At 39.9% G+C, this 23,272-nt stretch overlaps 1 protein-coding gene across 6 annotated transcripts in view; it reads left to right on the top strand.

The window, feature by feature from the left end:
* Positions 1–23,068, top strand: part of LOC128744297 (protein slit) — a 378,694-nt gene extending 355,626 nt beyond the window's left edge. For 3 of the 6 annotated variants that reach the window (XM_053841167.1, XM_053841163.1, XM_053841164.1), the window contains 14 exons: positions 3,345–3,488; positions 3,563–3,798; positions 10,732–10,873; positions 10,933–11,076; positions 11,160–11,375; positions 11,558–11,715; positions 11,796–11,949; positions 16,321–16,539; positions 16,602–16,673; positions 16,733–17,101; positions 17,166–17,381; positions 17,440–19,136; positions 22,748–22,890; positions 22,959–23,068. In XM_053841167.1, coding sequence (XP_053697142.1) covers positions 3,345–3,488; positions 3,563–3,798; positions 10,732–10,873; positions 10,933–11,076; positions 11,160–11,375; positions 11,558–11,715; positions 11,796–11,949; positions 16,321–16,539; positions 16,602–16,673; positions 16,733–17,101; positions 17,166–17,381; positions 17,440–19,136; positions 22,748–22,890; positions 22,959–23,045 — 3,997 coding nt within the window. In that variant the 3' untranslated portion in view covers positions 23,046–23,068. Of the gene's footprint in view, positions 1–3,344; positions 3,489–3,562; positions 3,799–10,731; positions 10,874–10,932; positions 11,077–11,159; positions 11,376–11,557; positions 11,716–11,795; positions 11,950–16,320; positions 16,540–16,601; positions 16,674–16,732; positions 17,102–17,165; positions 17,382–17,439; positions 19,194–22,747; positions 22,891–22,958 lie in introns of all 6 variants that reach the window. The other 3 variants (XM_053841168.1, XM_053841165.1, XM_053841169.1) reach the window with 2 other exon arrangements.
* The last annotated feature ends 204 nt before the right edge of the window (positions 23,069–23,272 follow it).

Here is a 23,272-nt window from a genome sequence, read left to right as displayed (position 1 = left end):
TATTTGACCAGCATTTTTGACATTTCCCTAATACATCGCACGTTTTCTTTCCGCGCGTCCACGATAAAACTAAAGGAATGTGCGTAAAGAAAACGTGCGATGTATTAGGGAAATGTCAAAAATGCTGTTCAAATATTACGAACACGTCCGCCATTATGGCTCGTAAAAAGCTGCATACTCTCAACCGTATCGATTGTCTGTTTTCACCGCTTCTCCAAGTCAGATCGTGTTTTAATTGTTCTCACACTTCTTGAATTTATTTAAGATAGCTGTGAGAATATTTTTGGTGAATTCTGATAAATTTTTCACCACCAAATCAAAACAATATTATTACTTTTTTCGTTACAACAACTGGAGAAATGGCATCAATGAAAAAGAAGTAAACAAATACTAACGGGAACAGACAACAGACCCCATAACCTCTACACAAGTAGTGACACTGATGTGCCCATTGTATTCAAGGTGAATTATCTTGATTGTCTTGATTATCTCTACGACTAAATGCAAATTGTTGACACAATATTGACACTGGAATGTCAATGCAGCTATCGTGCTGACCATCATCTAATAGCTATTCTAACAGTTGTTGGGCAGAACTCGGAAGCAAACGACGAAGTTTGAAATTATTTGCCCAACAACAATAATCTGTAAAGACCAGAGATGCTAGCGCCAATAGTTGTTTACATGCTATAAAGTCTTTTGAACAGAAGTGATTAGATCTATTTGGATGAGAACTAAATAAATTTAATTTTCGCAGAAATTAGTGTCTAGAGATTGAATTACTCTCTGAGGCGAATTTCACTGTCTGAAACTCTTTTGTGTATGGGATTGGATATCCTGGAGCAGTTTAAACTAAAGACAAAATTCCACAATCTAAATAAATAAATAAATAAATAAATAAGTTAATAAATAAATAAATAAATAAGACAAATGCTGCCCAGACGAATAAAAAAGATTTGCACAGATTTGCTTGGTTTTCTGTCATGGGAATCTTGTATAGATTCGTATAGTTTGGCTCGCTAACAAAAGTAGCATTCCTGTTTAAGGATCCTGCAATTGAAATCTCCAGGATAACCATAACCCATAATATCTCGTGACACTAAAAGCAGGAAATCCAGTGTGTTAGTAATAATAATTAGATGAGCGTTGTTAGGGACGAATGTTGGCTGAGGCAGCTAATACAACTAATTAAATACAAAATAAACTACGACTCAGTAAATACTCACAAAATTTTCTAGTTCATAATGAAATCATTTATAATCTGATGATTTATTGATTAACTAGCTGACCCGACAAACTTCGTATTGCCACAAATTAACCTGTGTTGTACATAAATCATGAATCTCGGATGATCTTTGTCACAATCTCGAGTTTTGTAAGCCCCCCAGTGGGCGGCACTTCCGACGGCGGGTCACCGGCAACACTCGCGACCGTCTCGTCCTGAATGATCTAGTGTTACTATAGATAGTTTTTGTGGTCTTGAATTGACTAATGTTTTATGGAAGAGTCTCGAATTTCTCGAGTTCGATTAGTTTTTGAGTTTCGCAAAAATTTCTGTTTTATTTGTATGAGAGTCCATATCCCCCTACCACAGGGGTGAGAGGTCTCTAACTATCGTAAAATAAATTCAAGACTCCAAAATCTCCCACATGCCAAATTTGGTTCCATTTGCTTGATTAGTTCTCAAGTTATAAGGAAATTTGAATTTCATTTGTATGGGAGCTCCCCTCTTAAAAGGGGAAGGGGTCGTAATTCACCATAGAAAAAATTTCTGCCATGTAAAACTCCCACATGCCAAATTTGGTTCCATTTGATTGATTGGTTCTCGAGATAAGAGGAAATTTGCATTTCATTTGTATGGGAGCTCCCCTCTTAAAAGGGGAAGGGGTCGTAATTCACCATAGAAAAAATTTCTGCCATGTAAAACTCCCACATGCCAAATTTGGTTCCATTTGATTGATTGGTTCTCGAGATAAGAGGAAATTTGCATTTCATTTGTATGGCAGCCCACCCTCTTAAAGGGGAGATGGGCCATAACTCGCTTTTTAAAGAAGAGAGGGGTCTCAGTTCACCATAGAAAAAAATCTTGCGTCCAAAACCACTTACATGTCAAATTTGGTTCCATTTGCTTGATTAGTTCACGAGTTATGAGGAAATTTGTTTTTCATTTGTATAGGAGCCCCCCCTCCTAAAGTGGGGAGGGGTCCCAATTCATCATAGAAAAAAATTTTGTCTCCAAAAACACCCACGTGTCAAATTTGGTTCCAGTTGCTTGATAAGTTCTCGAGTTATGGGGAAATTTGTATTTCGTTTGTATAGGAGCCCCCCTCTTACAGTGGGGAGGGGTTCTAATTCACCATAGAAAATATTCATGCCCTAGAAAACTTTCACATGCCAAATATGGTTCCATTTGCTTGATTAATTCTCGAGTTATGAGGAAATTTGCATTTTATTTGTATAGAAGCCCCCCTTCCTAAAGTGGGGAGGGGTCCCAATTCATCATAGAAAAAAAAATTTGTCTCCAAAAACACCCACGTGCCAAATTTTGTTTCATTTGCTTGATTAGTTCTCGAGTTATGAGGTAATTTGTATTTCGTTTGGGGAGGGGTCCTTATTCACCATAGAAAATATTCTTGCCCTCGAAAACTTTCACATGCCAAATTTTGTTCCATTTGCTTGATTAGTTCTTCAGTTATGAGGAAATTTGTATGGAAGCCCCCCCTTTTAAAGAGGAGAGGAGTTATAATTCCCCTTATAAAGAGGGGAGGGGTCTCAATTTACCATAGAATAACTTCTTGTCACCGAAGACACCCACATGCCAAATTTTGTGCTATTTGCTTGATTAGTTGTCGAGTTATGCAGAAATTTGTGTTTCATTTGTATGGGAGCCCCCCCTCTTAGTGGGGGGAGGGGTTTCTAACCATCACTAAAAACTTTCCTGGCCCCAAAAAACCTCTACATGCATATTTTCATGCCGATTGGTTCAGTAGTTTTCGATTCTATAAGGAACATACGGACAGACAGACAGACAGAAATCCTTCTTTATAGGTATAGATGTAACTCAAAGCCTTCTGTGCTGTGCATGCATGTGAGTTATCATAATGTATACAATTTTTAAATTATGCTTGTTACTATGTATATTATAATCAGCTTCAATTATGCATGTTTTGCTTATACAACTAAAACATTCATTAAGCATCCTGATCACACAATTTAGACTCAACCATCAATCACAAACCAATGGTTCTCAAAACTCATGGAGTAGTTTTCATAAAATATGCATTGTATTGTACTGTGAGCTTGAAGGTCATTTTCATATCTACCATTTTGTTCTACCCTTGCAGAGATCTCTCGCACAATGTCCTCACGGCTATCCCGAAGCGGGCCTTCAAAGGTGCTACTTCACTGCGAAGTCTACAGCTGGATAACAATCAAATCACCTGCCTGGACGAGCAGGCCGTCAAAGGATTAGCGGAGCTGGAAATACTGTAAGCCTTTAAAATAATGAAATCTTATTACATTTTAGATTTTTCTGTACATTAACCGTCCTACCATCCAACAGGACGTTGAACAACAATAACATTACGACCCTCCCTCGGGATATGTTTACCGGAATGCCTCGGCTGCGCGCCCTGCGTCTTTCGGAGAATCCATTCGCGTGCGATTGTCATCTGTCATGGTTGGCAAAGTATCTGAAAAATGCACCACGCCTGGCGCCTTACACGCGATGCCACTCGCCCAGCCAACTCAAAGGCCAGATCGTGGCCGATCTGCACGACCAGGAGTTCAAGTGCTCAGGTGAGGAACGAATTCGTACCAGATTTTGTAAACAGCGATGATTGCTATTTGGCCTTCGCAATTAAATGGAAATGGAAAGATGGAATCTGCAAGTACGTCAACAAATCGTTTAGCAAAGGAATATTTGGAGGATACAACTTTAAGTTCATAACCTTGTGTGTATCCAACTTTATAATGTAAATCAAAATTGAGCGCTTTATACTACCACTTCATTAATCTTAAAGCTAATGTCACAGACAAACAGACATAACACTCGTTTTCCATTCTTCGTACCAATAAAACCGTCATTTCAAATTTGGGCTTAGTTGGGAATGTTTCCGTTTTGGTCAAATTGGCGCTTTTTAACGAAAGAAGGGGGATACCCCATAAAAAATACTTGCTAATTCAAGGGATACTCCTGTTGCTATTTGATATTTGGGAATGTCGATCATAGATGGTGCTACTGTTCAAGCAAAATGTGAGGTACGATAATTTTTGTTGATTTTTCTTCCAAGAGTTATGTCTGTTTGTCTGTGCTAATGTCATACTCTATAAGCTACTCACGTCCTGGTTTCTGTCCTCCTACCAGGGCCGTAAAGCGCGATTTTCATTATTCCCACACGCACCCTCCATGTCTATTGTTTGTTATTGTTGGTTTAGCACACGATAAACAACACTCGGTGTGCACAATATCGTTTTTTATAGCGAGCGAGCGAAGTATTACCGGGAAAATGTGTTTGGGCATTTTTGCCTGCCTGCTCGCAGCGCGGCAATACAGAGGAAGGCTTGTATGTGTGACCGCAAGTTCCGCTTTTCCCTCTATTCCCTCTACTATCGCATCGTTTATGCGAATGGATGCCGTTATGTGTGAAATATCGTAATTTTTCCTATTTCAAATTAATACAATCAAACTGTAACTTTGCATACGAATGCCTCGAAGAACGGCAGAAGTTGGAAAATGAATTTTTATGAATAGAAATTCTTTTCGCACTGGAAAACTAATAGGATTCAATGAGAACCAGATTTTCATGATAAGACAAGATATAACGATAGTGAACTTTATCACATTTCTACATTTTTCAAACAGAAAACGCATCTTTTATCATCATAATTCATCAAACAGTCCATTTTCAATTTTTACAAGATTTTCACAAATAAAAATGACAACACTGTTTGTGCAAGAAACGGGAGGAACAGATCGATCGCGCAATAATTTTCCACCCGGATATGTACGTGACATTCATGAATATGCAAATGTTAATTTATTTTTCTCCCATAACCGTCACAAGGACTCGAAAGCGTTTCCACGGTCTGGCCTCGCGTGCAGTGATTCAGCCGGCCGAGCGAGCTGTGTCTGGATTTTTTTGATATGCTACTCATTTTGCTTGTCACGTCCTGTTCGATCAATAAAATCAAATTACTGGGAAAATAGCGCACCACGGCTTGCGGACGGCAACACAATACTGATCACTTCGTGATGAACTTTTCCACGCACACATGTGGCACGGGGAAGGATTGGGGAACTGTGGGAGTTAATGATTTTCATTATTCTCGCCCAAAATAATTTACTCCTATTAGAGTGCGGATAGGTGCAATGAAATTGCGTTGGTTTTCCATCCTGTAGCCTTCAGTAGAGTAAAGCGGGGTATAAGTTTGAGGTTTTCTTTAATTCGCATGAGATATAAAGTTCCATGACAATAAAATATGCAACAACTCAATATCTTGAGATTCAACTATAAATCATCTAGAGTAACATAAAAAATATTCTTAATTTTTCTGATCAGGTGCCAAATCAAACTTTTGCCCCGCTAGTGGCCAAATTACACCAAATTAACAGCTCGACAATTAACAACAGCTCAGCAACTTTGTGCCGTAAACAACAAATGTTTACGGTAGAATTTAAGCTATGAAAGTAGTCACCCATCTATACCAATGTTATCAAATAAGGCAAACCTACCTATTTTGGACCCCATCTGCACCAGTACATAATTTGGACTCTTACATCACAGACAAACAGAAATAATTATCACTCTCCCATTTTTCGTACGCTGTAACACTCATTTTACATTTAGCGTTGGTTGGGAATGTCTCCGTATCCGTCAAAGTGGCGCTTTTTAGCGAAAGGAGGCGAATATCCCACAAAAAATACTTTTTTTTCCATGTGTGGACTCATTACTGCGACCAGTATAGTTGATCTGTTGTAATATCGCCCGGGTGTTTGCTGTATGACCTGCACTGCATTTCTTTTTGCTATAATCGCTATTGAGTGAGCGATATGCTTATTAAATTTTATGCGTGCTTGCGTGTATTGGGGTTTACCCTTCCTTCAAAGCTTAATCTACTTTACCCACTTATTCCTCGCTACCAGCACTATCCCATATTATAGCCGTCCCTGGCGAGGACTCATTCGTACCTCTGACCAGTACACTTAACTATAGGAGGGACATTTGCACTGTCAAGAGGCTTCAGAGGGTAAATATAGAATTCAGCACGAAGGAAGGGTAAATGGAGGGGCCTGAGAATAAACCCATGCTAAAGTCACTTGACATCGAATGGCTTGATTCTACTAAGATTCGAACCCACGACCACTCGCTTGTCAAAGCAGACTCGGTAACCTTGCGGCTACGGAGCCCCCCTACAAAAAATACTTACTTGTTCGAGGGATACTGCTGTTTTTAGTTAATATTTGGGAATGTCGATCTTCGATGACAATAATTTTTGTTGATTTTTCTTCCAAAAGTTACGTCTGTTTGTCTATACTTACATTGTGTACAGCTTCCAAGGGGTTTCCAACAGCAATGATTACTACGCATCTTTGAAAAAAGTTAGTTTTGATTACTTTACCAATGATTACCAGTGATTACTTAAGATTATCATTGATTACTATACTGATTACCATTGATTACCTAATTAATTGGTAAATGATTACAAAAGTAATCTCTGATGACTACGCACATATACGCATTACTGGAAACCCCTTGACAGCTACCGATTGAGTCCAATATAGGTCGGTTACCCTGCGCAGAATCTGCTCTGATAAATCATTGAAACGCACTTTTACCCCCGTTGCACTTTTGCCCCTCCTTACTCTATAGTAGAAAACTGCATTGTTCGACTAACAGTAGTCTGGTGTGGTTTATCGAACGGTGAGAAATTCAACAGGCAAATTATCGCACACAAAGCACAAATTTGAGTGAGATCGCCAATACGATGGTCGCGTGTGGTCTTAAAGAATTCGATTTTTTTTGGGAACTTCGGTTTAATCACAGACAAACAGACATAACTCTTGGAAGAAAAATCAACAAAAATTATCGTACCTCACATTTAGCCGGAACACTAGCACCATCTATGATCGACATTCCCAAATATCAAATAGCAATATGGGTATCCCTCGAAGTAGCAAGTATTTTTTATAGGGAATTCCCCTTCTTTCGTCAAAAAGCGCCACTTTGACCAAAATGGAGACATTCCCAACTAAGCCCAAATTTGAAATGACGGTTTAATCGGTACGATGAATGGAAAACGAGTGTTATGTCTGTTTGTCTGTGGTTTAATGGTCGCAAATTTGGATGTAAAAGTGAGAATTGCTGGTGCTTGAATGTTTTGCATTAAGTCAATTTTAATAGATACAGTTAGGTTTCGGGTTTCCAAGAAAATGTTGATGAAAACTGCGCTAGATGCCCATCAACAAGCACCATGAACTAAAATGTGACACATTTAAAAAAAGCTTTTGAACGCAGACCGTCATTCAAATGTTTATTAGTGGCATAGACTTTAAATCGTCCAAAAAGTGCCATTCACGAGATTGTGATAAACAATTTGCAGATGCGAAGATACCAAAAAAATTATTTATCGATTGTAATTTTAGCAGGATCCGTTCTTTCTCTCTAGCTAAATAAAGTTACAAAATATGCCTAGAACAGACATAACACTCGTTTTCTATTCTTCGTACCGATTACACCGTCATTTCAAATTTGGGCTTAGTTGGGAATGTCTCCGTTTTGGTCAAAGTGGCGCTTTTTGACGAAAGAAGGGGAATTTCCCATAAAAAATACTTGCTACTTTGAGGGATACTTCTGTTGCTATTTGATATTTGGGAATGTCGATCAAAGATGGTGCTAGTGTTCAGGCTAAATGTGAGGTACGATAATTTTTGTTGATTTTTCTTCCAAGAGTTATGTCCGTTTATCTGTGCTATAACGGAGATAACCGGAATATATGATCAAAACACCTAAATGATTAAACCTCTAATACTACGTAACTTTATGCGATGCAACTACGTTACGGACTACTACTGCAATCTGGCATAATTTGTTTGAGTTTTCGCTTGCATTTATATACTAACTTACCACTATCAACTGTAACACTGGAGTTTTAACCAGGGCGCTGACATCAGTACATCGTTGTATCACGAATATTGTTATGTTTGTAACAACAATTTTGGACCCATTCTTTTTCGCGCCCATACCAAATAAGAGTGTCTTCATGAGATACTCGCAATAACTGTGGCTTCGGCCTAGATAACACAAGATCGTAATAGAAAGTTCACATTAAATCGTATGCATATCAATTTTACTTTGGAATTGTATAATGATTCTAATCATATCAAAACAAAGTGAACAATAACAAGACGAAGAACATGACTCAAACAACAGTCGCTGCTCGAGAACGCCTCTCGTCTGCGCTGGCGCTGTTGTCAGATAATATACAAGTGAATTTGTAGCATTGACCTGCTCTGCGTAGCGCGAAGACTACACCAGATGATGCTAGTGTTTTTTTAGTTTAAGGAGTGTCATTGAAACGATGTTTTGTTAAAAAAAATTTCGAAGTGTTACGTCTGTGGTTATATCTTAATCATATATTCAGGAGTATTAAGTTGCGTGTTCTAAAGCCCACTGTATAAAATGTAAGATAGAATTACAAACGGTTGTCAAAATTATCGTACGTATATTATACGGTGTTTAATCCACCTCATCGAAACAGGAATTACTCCCAGCATGAGCCAACGTGCCGTTTCATGAAAGCTTTCAACGATCTACAGCATATAGTTAATGTTACCATGGCACCAGCGAATATTAAAAATAGGCTTAGCTTGTATTTTAGGGGACAGTTGCATCCCATTTGAGTGTTTTTAATAGTTAATGTTCATAGTTACTAAGTACCGTGAATTCGGGTGAAATTGATCACTTTTTCGAGTATTTTTTAAATATCTTTGAATAGAAACATATTTAGGAAGATGATTCAATTTTAAAATAAGTACTGTAGTGCTGGCTACACGACAGTATCATCTATATCTTATATAAATAGTTTTATTTTAGATAAAACTTAATGTAATCGTGAAATTGGAAATTTACAAATAACGGGTGAAATTGATCACGTAGAAATCAAGACGATATTGCTATTAAACCATACGCTCTGACAGCAATAACCAAACGTGCAGTATAAAATCTGGCGTAATCGAGATATTGCCTGTATGTAGGCAACAATGTCGCGTACAGCAACTAGCACAAAAAACAAACAGTCAGCTCTACATTAGCATGGTTGATGCATCTGCTAAATAAATATGAACGATAAAAAAGATATTAAGCCAATTTTAGCATCGTTATCATTTGTTTTTGTTTAAACATTGCTGTATATATGTGTAAATGTACGATTTTCGTATACAATCTTCATCAATCTAGTGAAACAAATAATTTGATTCTCCTCATATACGGGAGCTTGACTGTCTCTTTGAATGTGTAGTTGCATTTCGCTATGTAAGCACAAACCGATCTCTTGCACTCTCATGCAACTGCCATATGGAGCGTTTGTAAAATTTGTGCGAAGTATTGTCTGTCTTTTGCACCCTTTTATAAATCTCCATTCTGCTTCACAGAAAGAATAAACTTTCGCAGGTGGCAGCTCCATTTCGCACCCATAGCGATCTAGAAATCTATGTTGCCTCAGTTCATGATGTTATCAATCGTTTTATTTCGTAAAAGGTCAAATCAAACAATTTCTGTCGCATAATTTTATTCATGGAAATTATCAAAGCACAGCCAGATAATTAGAGAATCGAATTAGTTCTATCAAAATTTCCTTCTGCAACGAAATTTGTGTTAACAGCAAGGAGTTTTATCGGGCATGTTGAAAATTGCGATTCGATCAAAATAGTAAATTTTAAAAAATCAAGCCATTTACAAGATCAATCTTGCTGAAAGCCAAGTGACTTTGACCTGTAACTCAATCTTTATATGGATGGGTGCATATTCAGTTTTATGAATCAGTATAAACGTAGAATAAAGAGTTTTTTACTCGTTGGTCCAAGGTGATCAATTTTACCCGACTGATCAATTTCGCCCGAATCGACGGTACTTTTTTATTGGAAAACGGGCTTGAAGCCTAAACCTTAATTGAGCAAATAAATAAATATGTGGTGTCGGTGTGAAATTAAACTTTTTCGTTCAGATATGATTTCGTATTTCTCAATTGCAATCGAGATATACAAACCAAATTGTTTACTGGGGATGCATATGTATTAATTACAGCTTCGTGTGAAGTATGAAGGGAGCAGGTTAATATTCTTGTCATGAAAATATTAAATATGACGTCCTGGCAGGGTCTAGTTCGGAATAAGGCGCTTTTAGTATTATATTAAGATCCGTGACGAGGCCGCTACAATATATTATACACTACCCACTACCACCAATAGTATCTATTGCTAAAAAATATTGATAGTCTTTTCCCTCGGAATATGGAAATCAGAAAATAGGCCAGAAAAGATTATCCCATCCTCTGTATCAACTTTTCATTCTATAAAACTTCAAACTACAAACAAGCTTTAAAAACGGAAAACTCAATCTCTTGAAACTGCACAATTTTTAATTTATTACATCAACAACTCTATTATATGACCACCAGTATTCTCGCAGCCACATGAACAGCGACATATCAATTTTCCGCCTTCACCGACAGGTCTGACAGAGAACGCTCCGATGGAATGCGGCGGTAGGAGTTTGTGTCCACATCCGTGTCGATGCGCCGACGGTATCGTGGATTGTCGTGAAAAAAGCTTGACTAGCGTGCCATCCACGCTGCCAGAAGATACCACAGAATTGTGAGTAGCCCGCGTGCAGAAAGCAGTGCGGAGCAAAACTAATGAAAATATTTTTCCAGGCGGCTAGAGCAAAACTACATCACCGAAATCCCCCCGAAAGCGTTCGCCAGCCACCGAAGACTGAAGCGAATAGATTTGTCTAATAACAACATTTCACGCGTTGCCTACGATGCCTTCAGTGGACTGAAATCGCTTACATCGCTGTGAGTTTCACTCTGCTTGTCAAAGTTATATTACCATAAATAAATAATAATTTCCTTTTTCACATTCGCCTTTCCTATCCTAGTGTCCTCTATGGCAATAAAATTAAGGATTTGCCGGCAAGTGTATTTAAGGGATTAACGTCGCTCCAGCTGCTTCTGTTGAACGCCAACGAAATCACGTGCGTGCGGAGGGACGCCTTCAAGGACCTACAGAATCTCAGTCTATTGTCGCTGTACGATAACAACATACAGACGCTGGCCAACGGCACGTTCGACTCGCTCAAGAGCATTCAAACTTTGTAAGTCAAACGGCCGCTTGCCGGTCACTGAAGTTAATCGGTTTATGCAAAAACATTCAATCCCATTTTCAATTTGTTTACGACTGTTTAAATTTTCGTTACAAACAGTGGCTGTTGTCCTTTTTCGAGGCTAACATAATTTTCCCCCATCTACGACATTCGTTTTTTGTCCTTCCTTACAGACACTTGGCACGTAATCCCTTCATTTGCGATTGTAATCTACGGTGGCTGGGCGATTATTTGCATCAAAATCCAATCGAAACCAGTGGAGCCCGCTGCGATTCACCCAAACGAATGCAGCGGCGCCGCATAGAAGCCCTTAAGGATGAGAAATTTAAATGTAGGTTTATTGGTGAAATGATGATTATAATCGTTGTGTGGTTTAAATATTCATTTCGTTTTTTTCTGACACACTTACAGGCACTGATAATTTAAGTAAAACCATATATGCTGGTGAATGTCGCATGGATCAGGAGTGTCCTGCAGCTTGCCATTGTGACAGAACAAAGGTGGATTGCTCGGCTCGCGGATTGAAGGAAATTCCAAAGGATATACCTCTCTACACCACTGAACTGTGAGTAATCGAATACAATGTAACATTTTAGTATTAAAATAATATTGGTGTATCAAATATCAACCTAGCGTATCATAACAAACCAGGAAACACAGTCGGAACTATCGATTGAAAAGGTACCGCTTTAGTTCAAAAGAAACTAAAGGGAGGTTAGAACAGGTGTTCATTTTCTCGAAACTCGGATAGGGACTTTTAGATTTTATTAATTGACCATGCAGCTGTCATAATGACAATTTAAATACTTTTATGTATTATATTCGGCTATTATAATAATAAGTCAATTTTACTAACGTAATGTAATATTTATTACAATACAAACCGACGTCATGTACTCGACTAAAGGTCAAGGGTTCTTACTTCTAGTAGCATAGGTCCAGAGAGACTCTTACCGTGTCAAGAATTCCTCTCCACTGTACTTGGTCCTGGGTTGCTTGTCACCAATTCGTTGAGCGTCTCAACACACGCAAGTCGACTTCAACTTGATCGAGCCATCTAGTACGTTGAGCTCCCTCTATACCTGGTGCCGGGCGGGTTTTTGGGGAGAACGAATCCCACTACACAGTCGTTCGGTATACTTGCGACGTGGCCGGCCCACCCAGTCTCCCAACTTTCGCCAGGTGTACGATGGGAATCTCTCCAAGTAGTGCCTGTAAATCGTGGCTACGCCTACGCCACTCTCCATATCCGATTGTAGTCCGCCAAAAATAATCGACAACACCCTTCGTTTAAATACGGCAAGTGCACGTATGTTTTCCATAAGCAAATTTAGCCAATTTTAGCCGACGGTTTAGCAAACTGTTTTGATTTACTGCTGGGTATGCTGGGTAGAGCCACCGCTCATAATGCGAAGCGAAACAAACAGAAGCGGAGATAGCAAACCCGACTCTTCCAGAAGAAGAAGTGCCCGCAGGAGGAGGAGGAGTGCGAAGAACTCGAGCAGTTGAACTGACTGCTTACACGTCACACGAAAGTTCTATTATAGACTAAACAAAGCTCACAAAGGCTTTGCGCAGCGGGCCGAAATATGCAGAGATAAATATGGAGGTATTTTGACTGACAACCGTGCGGTGATCGAAAGGTGGAAACAGCACTACGATGAACACCTGATGTGCAGGTATAAGACGATGATAGAGGATAAAGTGACTTCATTGGTGCAGAAGCAACAGAGATATGCTACCCCACTGTTAAGCGTTATAGGAGCCATCCAATGGCTGAAGAACAACAAAGCTGCAGCAAAAGATGATATTGGAGCGAAACTTATCAAACTAGGCCTGAACTTATCCAGGAACTTATCAAATGAATCGTTTGTTTGAGAAACCCCACAAACGCCATTTTTATGAAAATTGACTTTTTAACAGTTTTCGATTCCTTGAGGGTATCTACACCTTCCCTCAAAATTCCAGACAAAGTTAGTTCCACGAACCCCTTTTAATTGGGGTTGCAAATATCCGTTTGTTTGAGAAACCCCAAATATCCATGTTTCCGATAATCACCTAGAGCGACGCTGCGATAAAAACAAAATTATCATTCAATATTTACGTGCAATGTTGTAAGCAGTATTCGCAACACAATTCAATAGTATAAAAATATCTTCGGAATCGCAAAATTACGACTTGGACACAGTCGAAAAGAAGAAATATAGTGTTCGGCGGACTACAGAATACAAGGCGAAAGTTATTAAAAGTAAAAGAACGGCCTATGAAATCAAAAAGAAAAGAATGTTTTAGCTGAAAAAGTGAGAGCTGATTGCAAATGCAGATAAGTTTGGATTAATTGGTCGACAAGATAAACGTAAATAAACCATTCTTGTTATCAAGATACAGTAAAAACTGTAGCAATCTCGTTCCGGAAATCGGCAGACTAAACTATCCATGTGTTTCCCACAAAAGTAGTAACCCACTATACTATGTAAATAATAGCACAATATATAAATAAAAGGTTAATTCTTCTATTTATCTTTTTTGTTAACTCGTTGCTTTTCCTAATGTGAGTAATCCGTTGAGCACTCCCGAGTCACTGTAAAAGCAATAGTTTATCCGTTTGAAGTATTTAAGGTGCTGTTCACGTATGTCCATTTCCTTTTGATATTTCGTAATTTGGGGACAGACCCTTATACTCAGATTCTGCTCCATAATCATAGTACGGTTGTTATCCATGATTTAAAATGCTTATTTTCTGGTTACAAAGTATCAAGTTATTCTATGCGATGTGAATTCGTGTTACTCTGGTCTATTTATGCAATTCAAAACCCGCCGTTTTTCCATTTACCTTTTATTGTTTAATAGGTAAATGCAAACCATGATAAAAACTTCGATTATAAAAGTACAAAACTTTTTCTAAAACTTGTAGTATTCTACTTCAAAATTTTTAATAAATAATATTTAGCGCCCCTCCCTTCTTCTTCTTCTCAGCGGTACGTACTAAATTAACATCCCCAGTGATATATGGTAGCAAATTACACACTATGAACATGAAAAGATTACAAGTTTGAATAAAAACGGCCTAAAACTACTCAAGTGCACTGTCAATTTCTCGTTTGTTTGAGAAACCCCAAATATCCATCAACTTTAAAGCCTTGTAATTATAGCTAGAATCATTATTTTGATCAAAAGATAAGTCTACATAATGTATTTTAGATACTATCATAGAACCTCATACCAAAAAATATAAGGATTGGTTCAAAATTTTGGGAAAATCAGTTTTTTGTTGTTTTCCAACAATAATGTCGAGTGGACTTGTGGGGTTTCTCAAACAAACGATAGGCTTTTTGCATTAATTGATTGTCAAAATTTGGGATGCCGAATGACTACCGGAGAAGTGGGAAGACGAAGTTATTTACTCTATCTACGAGAAAGGCGATAAGCTTGATTGTGAGAGCTACCGTGCGATCGCTATCCTGAATGCCGCCTACAAAGTGCTTTCACAAGTCATCTTCCATCGACTGTCGCCAATAGTTAACAGATTCGTGGGTAGTTATCTGGTCGGTTATATTGACGGTCAGTCTACAACGGACCAAATCTTCACCCTGTGGCAAATTTTCCAGAAGTGCTGTGGATTCCTAGTCCCCATGCACCTGTTGATTTCAAAGCAGCATATGATAATGTAAACCGACAACAGCTATGAAAAATTCTGGACGAAAATGGTATTCCGGGTAAGCTTATTAGACTTAGAATGAATGGGACACAGTGCTGTGCAAGAATCTCGGGTGGATTGTGGACCCATTCGAATCTCGCAGAGGATTTCGACAAGAAGATGGTCTTTTCTACCTGCTATTCAACATTGCGCTTGAAGGTGTTCTAAGGCGAGCGGTGATCGAAATGTGGGACACGATTTTCAATAAATCCAGTCTATTCATCTGCTTTTCCGACGACGCGGATGCTGTCGGCAGAACTTTTGAAGCGGTGGAAGATCAGTACAAGAGACTAAAACGCGAAGCAAGTTTCTCTGCTCTGGGGTGAACATAAATATGTCTAAAACGAAGCATATGCTGGCGGGCAGGACAGCGGTAATCGACAGAGATGAGTTTGAGGTAGTCGACGAGTTCGTATACCTTGGCTCACTGGCAACTGAGAACAACAATACCAGCCATGAGATTAAAAGGTGTATTATCAGCAGAAGTTGGGCCTACCACGGACTCCACAAACACTTGCGGTCGAATAATCTGAGCCCCGTACAAAGTGCACATTGAACAAAACGCTAATGAGACCGGTTGTCCTCTACGGGCATGAAGCATGGACTCTGCTAGAAAAGGACCTGCGACCACTCGGAGTTTTCGAACGGCGGGTGCTAAGAACCACTTTTGGTGGTGTACTAGAAAACGGTATATGGAGGCGAACCTAGTATTCAAAAAGTGCTTAAAGCTGGACGGATACGTTGTTCAGGATATGTTGCTAGAATGCCGGACAACTATCCTGCATAATGGTTTTCGCATCGAATTCGGTAGGAACAGCGAGAGAGGTGGCAAGACCAGATAGAGTGAGATCTGGCGAGCACTGGGTTCCCGCGAAACTGGAAACCAGCTGTCGTGGGCCGATTTAGTTGCGGGAATTATGTTACACAGACGATTAAAAGAAATTCGTTAAGTTGAGGTTAGCCAATTCATAACACTTTGCATGCCGTCGAAATGAATCGCTAGAAAAAATGCAGGGGGCTCCAGATCCTCCCGTTTAGAAATGAACACTTGTTTCGCCAATGGATAGGGGATCGCTGGTTTGCATCCAAACTACTTATTTTTGTTACAATACAACTATTAGAATAACAAACCAAATATTTTTCTTTGCTGATTTAGATTACCGTGTCACTAATATTATTAGAACTGGTTGATTCTTTTCGGTAAAACCACAAATATTTTTCTTTTTCCTGTCTTTCCAGTTTGTTGAACGACAATGAACTGAATCGGATCCGATCAGATGGTCTATTCGGTCGTTTGCCGAATTTGATCAAGCTCGATCTACGACGAAACCAAATCATGAACATCGAACCGAATTCCTTCGAAGGCGCCATAAAGATACAAGAGCTACAGATAAGTGAAAACAAAATAGCAGAGGTTCACAATAAAATGTTTCTAGGACTGCACCAGCTAAAAACTTTGTAAGCTTTCTACCAATTGCATTTCAACTCTGTTTTTAAAATAGATTATTTTCTACTTACAGGACATTACAAGATAACTTGATTTCCTGCGTAATGCCAGGATCGTTCGAGTTTCTTTCGTCTTTGTCGCAGCTGTAAGTACATCTTACCTGCTTTAAACCATTCCCTCAATTACAAATTCGTCCTATTACAGAAACCTTGCGTCAAATCCTTTTCGCTGCAACTGCCATCTAGGTTGGTTTTCGGATTGGCTGCGCAAGAAACAACTCGGTGGTACTCCAGCTCGATGTGCCTCTCCGGCTAAAGTTCGTGATATCCCTGTGAAAGATTTGCCTCACTTTGAGTTCAAGTGTTCCACGGAAGCCGACCAGGGTTGCCTCGGAGAAGACTACTGTCCACCGTCCTGCACATGCACCGGGACCGTGGTTCGATGTTCTCGAAACAAGTTGAAAGAAATCCCAAGGTCTATTCCTTCCGAAACAACCGAACTGTACCTGGAGTCCAATGAAATTTCAATCATTCACACTGAACGGATCCAACATTTAAAGTCGCTTACTCGATTGTATGTCTTCTGGTAATCTGAAATGTTTCATAGATGTACTAACCGTTTTTATAATATTTCACAGGGACTTAAGTAACAACAAAGTGAGCATGTTATCCAACTACACTTTTGCAAACTTGACTCGCCTATCCACGCTTATCATCAGCTATAACAATCTGCAGTGTGTCCAGCAGCATGCGTTCGCCGGATTAAAAAGTCTGAAGGTTTTATCCTTGCATGGAAATCATATTTCCATGATTCCGGACGGATCGTTCGTTGATCTTCAGTCTATTACTCACATGTAAGTAAAATCCTATTTTTCTATCTAATCACCATATGATGGTTTATGTCTTCTCCAGTGCTCTCGGAAGCAATCCACTATACTGCGATTGCTCTCTCAAATGGTTATCAGAGTGGGTGAAACGAGATTACGTTGAACCAGGTATCGCCCGTTGTGCGGAACCTGAAGCCATGAAGGATAAACTTGTTCTGTCGACACCGGCAAGTCAATTCGTTTGCAAAGGAAAAGTTAGCAATGAAATTCTCTCCAAATGTGATGCCTGCTACACATTCCCTTGTAAGAATAATGCTGCATGTAAAGCGCTACCTGAAAGGCAATATGAATGCCAATGTCCTCCAGGATATCACGGGGTTCACTGTGAACTAATGATTGACGCTTGTTACGGAAATCCATGTCGAAACAACGGGACATGCACGGTACTCGAAGAGGGACGGTTTAGTTGTCAGTGTGTGTCGGGTTATTCGGGAGCCCGATGTGAAATCAATATAGACGATTGCACAAATCACAAGTGTGCCAATAATGCCACTTGTGTGGATGGAGTGAATTCTTACAATTGTGCATGTTTACCCGGTTATACGGGACCGTACTGTGAATCAAAGATCGAATTCTGTGGTAAAGACTTCAATCCATGCCAGAATGGCGCTAAATGCGTTGATCACTCCACACATTACAGTTGTGAGTGCATTCCTGGCTATCGAGGTATCAATTGCACAGAAAACATTGACGACTGCATAAATCATATGTGCCAAAATGGAGGAACCTGTATTGATGGTATTAACGATTATATGTGCAAATGTCCATCAGATTTCACCGGGAAATTTTGCGAAGGAACGCCGATGGTCGCAATGCTCTACCCACAGACGTCTCCATGCCAGCAACATGAGTGCAAATTTGGTGTTTGCTTTCAACCGAATCCCTCCAGTGCTGATTATGTTTGCAAATGTGCTCCTGGTTATTCGGGCAAACGCTGTGAATATCTAACGAGCTTGACATTCTTGCACAATAACTCATTCGTCGAGCTGGAACCGCTCAGGACAAAACCGGAGGCAAACGTTACGATAGTTTTTAGTAGCACACAACAAAATGGCGTGTTGATGTACGACGGCAACAACGAACACCTTGCTGTGGAGCTGTTCAACGGACGCATTCGCGTGAGCTATGATGTGGGAAATTACCCGGTTTCTACAATGTATAGCTTTGAGATGGTAGCTGATGGAAAATATCACCTGGTGGAACTGATCGCAGTGAAAAAGAATTTCACACTTCGTGTCGATCGAGGATTAGCCAGATCAATCATCAACGAAGGAACAAAAGATTATCTAAAATTAACCAGCCCAATGTTTTTGGGTGGTTTGCCACCTGAACCAGGCCAGCAAGCGTACAAACTGTGGCATCTAAGAAATCTCACCAGTTTCAAAGGCTGTATGAAGGAGGTCTGGATCAATCACAAACAAGTCGACTTTCTCAATGCGGCTCGTCAACAAAAAGTTACGCCTGGTTGTACCCTTCTAGATACCGAAAACGAGGGGGAGGTCGATGACGAGTTTATGCAAGAAACACCGATGATAGTCAAAGAGGTAATTGCCAGCACTGTTTTAAGTTCTACATATACTTACATTATTTTATTCGTTACTCAACAGGTGGACCCCTGCGAGAATCACCAGTGTAAGCGGGGTGGCAAGTGCATACCCAATGGAAAGGGAAGCTATTCCTGCAAGTGTAAGAACGGTGCCAAGGGCAAATTTTGTGACCAAGGTGAGGGCTCGGTATCGGTAGTCGTCGACGAGGATCCCTTCAAAGCTCCCTCTTCCGGTATTATATTGAATTTCTCTAATTCTAATAATTCTGAAACGAAAACTGTGCGACTCGCGGGCTTTGTTCGATGGACAGGAGAGACTTTCAGTCGATGATGGAATATGAATATTCACTGGGAATCTCTCTTGCTCTGTCAATCGCATGGTTTTGGATTGCTACATAGATCGAAATTCCGACGAAACGGAAGAGTTGAACTTTAGCTTTGTATCATTAGCGTAGTACCCAGTAGTATAAACAAGCATAACATTTATGATTTTTTCAATCCTTGCTCAGCGAATTTTAAAGCTTTGATGTCTTTGGTTATGCTTGTTTGGCTAAAGTAGTATAGTTTCTTTTTTGTTTCATATTGTTTATTCTTCATTTAATCAAAGTTGACAAAAGGTACAACAAATAACATCGCTTGTATTACGATTAATAGAGGAATGATTTGTTCTGCACAGTCAGGTATTTTATTTAAATATGCTTGGCTGGATTGAGGGTATATCATTGATAACGTGACGAATGGGGTCTTCCAAGGCGTCAATCGTATGCGGCTTATCTCTGTAGACCAGAGACTTCACATAGCCCTATAAAAATGGTCTCACGGTGGTAAATCGCATGATCTTCAAGGCCAGTTCACAAGTTCGTTGCGTGAATTTCTCGATTTAGTTTTCAAAAGGTCGCATAATCAATCCTTTTGTATAAGAGATGCGACTAATTGAAAACTACACCCAGAATTTTTCGTTCACCCTAAGCTTTTTTCAATAAATCAATTAGGGTAAGCACGGTGGGGCACCATCTTATTGAAACCACAGCTTCTCTACATTAGGGTGCGTGCGGCAATCAGAGTGGGAAATCAGAGATCTCATAGTTTTGTTCTGCCTCTAACGGCATCTTAGTGTTCATCCTGGTACCTGGCAACAAACGGTACCTCACTTGCGGTGGTAGTTTCTCCTTCTTCGGTTAGTGTGTTAGTCCATGCTCTCATGTCTCGTCTACAAGCCTGTTCAACTGTCAGCTCCAGTTCGGCGTCTCATTGATTAGCGGCTGTATTAGCCACTCTGGTTCGCGCTCGCTCGATGCCGGCTTTCGCGAAGTCCTCCAAGTTTCATCCGAAATCCACTCCCTCTGCTCCCTTTACTCCCTTTGCTTCACCTTAGGATATTCCAATCGGCGCGCGTCGTAAAAACACCTAACTTCCACCTCCCGTCATTAGACACATGCGACCCGCAAGCGTATTTCAACTATATCAAGGCAATGGTCGGATGCAACACCGGAGCTGCCCTTGTTGCGTACATCAAGAAGCCTCCTTTGCTACTTTTAACTGATGCAAAAAGCAAAGCAAAGCTTTGGGCTCAAAACGTCCTTTCTAAGGCTTGACCCTTCCTTATCGACTGACTTCACAGCCGGCTATTAGAGTACAGGACAGTTACGGGGCTAGTGCAACAATCCTACTGACTCTATCTAACAGCACCGCCTAGCCGAGATTCGAACATACGACGACTGTCTTGTCAGACCAGCATCGTACCTCGAAACCAACTAAGTGGTTGGCTGATGCAAATGTGGTCATTTTGGTTTACAGTTCGGCCCTTGGGGGAACCCTACGTGACCTTATGGGGAACACTTATGGGGAAAGAGCGATCTACCAATAATCATGTTGCTTTTACAGTACACTACAAAACTCTGTAAACAGCTTCCCGTTTTCGCTCATCTTTCCTAGGATATGGCACTCCATGACGCCCTGAGAGTCCATGTTGTATGGGCCAATAGCCACGTTGAAGTCGCCCAAGTCGAGGGACCCTCGGGATTTTCTCAACCACACTGTTCAAATGATGTAGAACCTCTCTTCGTTCTGAATATCGACAGCCACTGGCGCATAGCACTAAATTTCAGTAAGATTTCTAACCCATGTTTAGTTGTCGGTTCCCACTTCATCAGGGCCATATGTACCCTTTGGCTCGCTAAAAATCCAACTCCTCTCTCTGGAGTAGCATTTACACCTTGTATGCTAGAGAAGAGCAATACTTGCCTGACCGATGTCTTGTGTTGTATGTATGTATGTATGTATGGGGGAAGCCACCATCACTTCAAGCAATTTTGCTTACATGATGGCACGGAAATATAAGATACTCCTTCCAGCATAGATATGTACATAACTTCTGAAGTTTTTGGAGCGTCTTAGTAGAATACGAAACCTAGAAATTAAATAAAAATAAAATTTATCCAATTTAATTCTACTATGTATATTTATTCTTGGCAGATACGTATTTCGCCTACGACTTGCAGGCTTCCTCAGTGTCTGTTTTCGAACTTCGCGTGAAAACTTAACTTGTGTGATGATTTGTGTGCTAGAAGGGCGCGTCAAAATCCTCTCCGACCTTATATGACTTGGGCTGGTTACCACATCTCTCACCCAGTCTTCGATTCATTCGATACCCTAATGCTCCATCCCCTTTACTGTAATGATGGTATATGGCAATGTAATAAAATATGTGTTATCTGAATATACAATATATGAAGATTACTAAATGTAGCAACAATGATTGGTAAAGTTGAAATGAAGTATATGTGGGCAAAAATAGAACAATCTCACCACCAGCCCTTCGAATGGAATAGAGTTGCATCATTTGAATTTCCATAAGTGCCTCCATTATTAATTTAGTTTTTTCTTCTGGTATCCATGAGCATTATTTAAATGTTTTCGGAGTTTTCACTGATACAGTAGGAGGTGCTTCACGAGCTAAACCGAAACAAATAATTAAAATAATTTTTAATAAGCTTCCCTTCTAACAAGGTCCCGTGGCGCAGCCGTCACACAAATCCGTAGTTTTGAGATCAGGTAGCCGGGAGCCACCCAGTTTCACCTAGCTTAGCTACTCAATTACCAGGTAAGGCCATTACCAAGCATTACCAGGTAAGGCCACGTGGAGATGCTAGGTAGGGACTTGGGATGGCTGGAGCTATGTCGGACGCTTCCTCATTTGCCTTCCCCATTTCATACCCCGAACGATGTCTTGTGCTCGCCAATAACCAGCTTCGTTCAACCGCAAGATCTTTTTAGCGAGGTGTTGATGCCCCGATATACTCTTTGGGGCAGAAACCTGGGATAGAGTGAAGCGAACGAAACTAGTCAAGATATAAAACGAAACTTTAAGTAGAACTATCGCGGGTGAAATATACCTTAACAAATTCCATTCAGGCTACTGAAAGTAGAACGCGGCGAAGATTCTCAAAAGAAAATATCCAGGGATCAGTCAGCTACCTCTTGCGGATATATTTGACGATGTCCGTACCTTTCGTAATGAGTGCTAATATGTTTTATTTTGTTATATTTTTTGGTTATGCCTGCATGCAATTTCATTTTATTTTAATAATAATCACTTTTATACCCTTGAACATCATTTTTTACTAATCTTCTAAATCAAACTGATTTTCACAAACTGAATAGTTACAAGTTATTTATGATCATTTTATATGACATTACCATACTTTTATTGTAATAATAATCACCATACTCGCAATAGTGGTTAATTATGGTGATACCTAACAGAAAATATTCTTTCCTATCTCAGGTTCATCCACTTGTCGCAAGGAACAAGTTCGAGAATACTACACCGAGAATGATTGTCGATCTCGGCAGCCATTAAAGTACGCAAAGTGCGTAGGTGGCTGCGGGAACCAATGTTGCGCCGCCAAAGTCGTACGACGAAGAAAAGTAAGCTGAAATACGTTGATTTTTAGCTCACGCCAAAGTATTAACTATCTTTTAATACACAATTTTAGGTACGCATGGTGTGTAGCAACAATACCAAATATATCAAGCACCTTGATATCGTGCGCAAATGCCATTGTACAAAGAAATGCTACTGACTGCAAGACGCGACTACCCGAACAACATCAACACCAATAACAGAAACAACAACAACATCAGCAGCAACCGTGCAAGTAGCAGGATTCGATAGATTAGGATTAGATTTACCTAGTAGTTTAAGTGCCAGCGAAGATACGAAAAGAGACAATGCTAGTTCTAGTGATATTTGGGTCAATTTCGAGACCGATTTCGACAAGGAAGATATGATGCAAAATGATCAGGGACA

This window comes from Sabethes cyaneus, chromosome 3 (assembly GCF_943734655.1).
Source record: "Sabethes cyaneus chromosome 3, idSabCyanKW18_F2, whole genome shotgun sequence".
NCBI classification, from domain to species: domain Eukaryota; kingdom Metazoa; phylum Arthropoda; class Insecta; order Diptera; family Culicidae; genus Sabethes; species Sabethes cyaneus.
This window is presented reverse-complemented; position numbering and strand designations above follow the sequence as displayed.